Source organism: Terrapene carolina, unplaced genomic scaffold (genome assembly GCF_002925995.2).
Source record: "Terrapene carolina triunguis isolate 2854851 unplaced genomic scaffold, T_m_triunguis-2.0 Scaffold37923, whole genome shotgun sequence".
Classification (NCBI taxonomy): Eukaryota; Metazoa; Chordata; order Testudines; family Emydidae; genus Terrapene; species Terrapene triunguis.
In genome coordinates, this window is record NW_020702274.1 from 1 (window position 1) to 3,806 (window position 3,806).

At 64.8% G+C, this 3,806-nt stretch overlaps 1 protein-coding gene across 1 annotated transcript; it reads right to left on the reverse strand.

Moving 5' to 3' along the window:
- Positions 1–491: 491 nt before the first annotated feature.
- On the reverse strand, positions 492–2,744 carry LOC115271539. Its single transcript, XM_029914359.1, has 6 exons — positions 2,690–2,744; positions 2,185–2,541; positions 1,791–2,078; positions 1,622–1,721; positions 1,346–1,383; positions 492–932 (listed from the first exon to the last, which is right to left on the reverse strand). The coding sequence occupies exons 1-5, from the start codon at positions 2,742–2,744 to the stop codon at positions 1,359–1,361; spliced, it is 825 nt and encodes a 274-aa protein (XP_029770219.1). The 3' UTR covers positions 492–932; positions 1,346–1,358.
- Positions 2,745–3,806: the final 1,062 nt, after the last annotated feature.

Consider the following 3,806-nt stretch of genomic DNA (forward strand, 5'->3'; position numbering starts at 1 on the left):
CTGGCTTTACCCACTTGCTTAGTTTTTTCCCCACCTAGTGGTTTGTCCTGGTGCTGCAGGCGCAGGATAACTGTTAACCGGCAGGGCGCGAAGCTGGGGGTCGCGGGTTCAAATCCCGCCCACGGAGGCGGGTGGCTCAGCGTGAATTCTCCTCATTCTCAGCTGTCCCTCGCCAGGAGCGGAGATGCAGCCACCTCTGGGGTGGGGCGCAGGGGGCTGGTTATTCAGGGACTCCTAGGCCAGTGCAGAGATGCAGCTAACTCTGGGGCGGGGGACTGGTTATACAGGGATCCTTTGCCCGGTGCTGAGATGCAGCTAACTCTGGGGCAGGGCAGCTGGGTGGCTCTTCACAGACGTTTGGGGCAGGAAATAAAGTGGCGCCGCGTCTGCCTGAACCCCACCCCCCAGAGGCAGGCCCAAAGGATGGGGTCTTGAGGACAAAGGTGACATCACAGACACGAGGGTTTCAAGGGCAGATTTTAATGCCACAATCCGTTAACCTGTGGAACTCCCCACCACAAGATTCTAACAGAGATGTCTTGCATCTTCCAGCTGAATTTCCCATCACCTGCAATGGGAGCCAGGGTGTGAATGCAACTCATGAAGGGGGTGGACAGGAGGGGGAAGCGGAGCCGGGGCGGGTGGGGGTCAGACAATAGTGGCATAGACCGTGGTGCCGGGGGGGGGGGGGGCTGGGGCTCGAGCCACCAGTGGGTGCTGGACTTCAGCATAAAGCAGGGTGCCTGGGACCTGGGGAGAGAAGGGGCAATAAGTTACAGAGATTTCCCCCTGCTACCTCCTGCCCCCCAGCTCTGCCGGTGCCCCTCACTCTCTCACTTTTCTTTCCCAACTCTGGGGCACAAGGCGTTTTTCGGTCGATTTGGCTCCAAGCTGCAGCTCTTCCAAGGGGGATAAACGGGGCCCAGGGGCTCCTTGGCACAGGATGGAGAGAAGGAGAAAATCAAGAGGAAAGCAGGGATGGGATAGTGGGGGGGGGGGGGGGAAATGTAACCAAGGAGCCGGTTGACCTGTGGAACTACCCACCACTGGATTCTTACAGACTGAACATGGCTGGGAAGGTTACGGACCCGGCTACTCAGGCAGGAGATCTTGGATCCACTCTGCACTCAGCTGGGGAGGCAGGATACCAGGGTAGCTGGGCCCATGGCTTAGACCTATGATGGTAACTGTGGGATACCTGGGTAGCTGGGCCCATGCATCTGACCTATGGTGGGAGCGGTGGGATACCGGGGTAGCTGGGCCTATGGCTCTGACCTATGGTGGGAACGGTGGGATACCGGGGTAACAGGCCTGCGGCTGGGGGTTGTTTTTATTTCTCTCTCACCTGTTTCGTTCTCTCATTTGTTTTGATTCCGTTGGTTCCTGAAGGAAGAAAATGGCAAAGATACATGATGAAAACACGTTTCTCCCCATCCACGGACTCCTGGGTCCCTTCCCCCACCCTGTGGGGCTACCACTCCCCAGGCTCCTGGGTCTCTCCCTCTACCACGCCACCCGGGGCTGGGGCTCTGCTCCCCGGACTCCTGGGTCCCTCTCTCTCTCTTCCCTCTCCATCCCCTGCTGGGGGTGCCACTCCCCGGACTCCGGGTCCCCAACTCACCTGCCCCGTCTCCACAGGTGCCAAGCACCCAGCCCTGCGCCGATCAGACCCAGAACCGCCATTGGTGCCGTAACGCATATCCAACACTCAGAGCTGGGGCCTGGAACAGAGGTAGGGTCAGGGCCAGCAGGGGGCACCGTGGGGGTGGTGGTGCAGGGCACAATCTTACCTGCGCCCCCTGCCCCGAGGGGGGGCTCCACACACAACTCAAAGCCCCCAGAGGAGACACCGAGGAGGCGGCATTCCCAGTGCCCCCAGGCCCAGCGCCGGGACGGGTCCAGTCGCACCGTAGCCCCCTGCTCCCCCTTGGTAGCCCAGCGCAGGTTGCCCAGGGGCTGGGAGTTGAGGAACCAGCGGAAGGAGGCCGAGCCAGCCAGCAGGGGGCAGCGCTGGCAGTGGAGGGTCAGGGCCGAGGGGGACGTCCGGTTGGAGGAGACAGTAAGGTTGTTCCGACAGCCTGTGGGGGCAGAGGGGGTCAGCAGGGGACGCTGTGGTGACCGGGGCGGGGGTCTGGCTGGGGAGCGCCCGGTGACCCCAGTGCGGGCTGGGGGGTCTGGCCTTACCTCCTGTCACCTCCAGCCGGATGGGGGGCTCGGCCCCAGACTTCCCGAGGCAGGTGAAGGTCCCCGAGTCTCTCATGACCAGGTCCCGGAGCAGCAGGGCCCCCAGGCTGGAGGACTGGGGGTCCAGGCGCCCCCTGAACTGGGCTGGGGGGGGCTCCGGCCCCGGGGGCAGCCGGGCGATTTCGAGCAGGTCTCCGGGGTTGCCGGCGCATTTGGGGTATCGGGGGGACCAGACCCAGCGCAGCCGGGGGCCCCGGGCCCCACAGAGCAGCAGGATCTGACCCCCGGCCTCCCGCACCTCCAGCAGCGGGGGGGGAACCTGGAGGAGCGGGGAGAAAAAGAGGGATAGCGGTGCCCCTCACTCCCGACCCGCAGCCCCCTGCCAGCCCAGCCCTGCCGGTGCCCCTCACTCCCGACCCACAGCCCCCTGCCAGCCCAGCCCTGCCGGTGCCCCTCACTCCCGACCTGCAGCCCCTGATAGCCGAGCCCTGCCGGTGCCCCTCACCCCGCAGCAGGCTGGGCGCCAGCAGGGCCAGCAGGACCCAGACGGCCGAGCCCATCGGTTCAGGGCGTCTCCCCGCCAGGGTCCACGTCTCGCTCCGGGACAGGAACTGACGGGGGGGGGGGGGGGGAGGGGGCGGGCGCCATCATGCTTGGCGTCTCCGGGTCAGGGACCAGGGCCCTTATCACGGCAGCCCAGACTTCCCCCGGCCCAGCCGCGCCGGGGTCTGCCGGGAGCGTGAACCAGCCGCTGCCGGCTCCCTTCGTCACACAGCGTTCACTCTGAAAGCTAATGATGGCCGCTCCACTGCTGTTCATGCCTGCGAACCCCCCCACAGCAGCCACCGCTGGCCTCTCACTGAGCTGCCCCCCCCACAGGCTGAAATGCCCCCCACTGCCCCAGCCGGTCCTGCCCTGTTGACGAAGGGCAGGGAATCATGGGGCAGAGAGTTCCCCAGGTGAAATCGAGCGTGAGAGAGCTGCCCCGGGAACCAGTCCTTGTGTGGCAGGGAGTTCCCCAGGCGAACGAGGCCCCCACCTGGCTCAGGAGACCAGCGCAGAGCTTGTTATAATTGGAAAGGAGATGTTGGCAGGGTTCTAATTACAGGCTGCAGCTAGTGGCAGCGAGTTCCCCAGGTTAACGACCGGTCACAGGAGAGCCTCCCCCGTCCTGGTTTGATCAGAGCCTGGCGCTCAGGGGCCTACAGGTTAATTAAGGCCTTGGCGTGTGAGAGAGAGTCCCGCAGGCTAACGAGGGTGGGTGACCCCTGGCGAAGGGGTGACCCCTGACCAAGGGGGCTCAGAACCCATAGGGGAGAAGAGGCCCCATGGGACACGTTGCAGCCAGCCGCCCTGGGAGATGATCTGGCCCCACATCCAGTAGCTGGGAGTTCCCTAGGCTCCCGCAGGGCCACTTTGAAGCGGCTGCCAGCATGAACGTTAGGCACCCACCTCGCCCCGTCTCTGCCCACACCGGGGCGCCAGAGATGCCACCCCGGTAGGCCTGGGAACGAGGGGCTGCCCCCTGCTGGAGGAAAGTGGAGCCACTGTGCGTCAGGGCCCCCTGGCAGCTGGGCTGTGGATCCAGGCATGGGGGGCTGCCCCCCAGAGCTGGCTGCATC

Excerpts from the sequence above, each read along its gene's own strand:
- LOC115271539 (XM_029914359.1), bottom strand. The coding sequence starts at position 2,744 with ATGGGCTCGGCCGTCTGGGTCCTGCTGGCCCTGCTGGCGCCCAGCCTG. Across the intron at positions 2,542-2,689 it reads GGCGCCCAGCCTGCTGCGGG|GGGCACCGCTATCCCTCTTT; the intron begins GTGAGGGGCACC and ends GTCGGGAGTGAG. Across the intron at positions 1,384-1,621 it reads CACCTGTGGAGACGGGGCAG|GAACCAACGGAATCAAAACA; the intron begins GTGAGTTGGGGA and ends TTCTTCCTTCAG.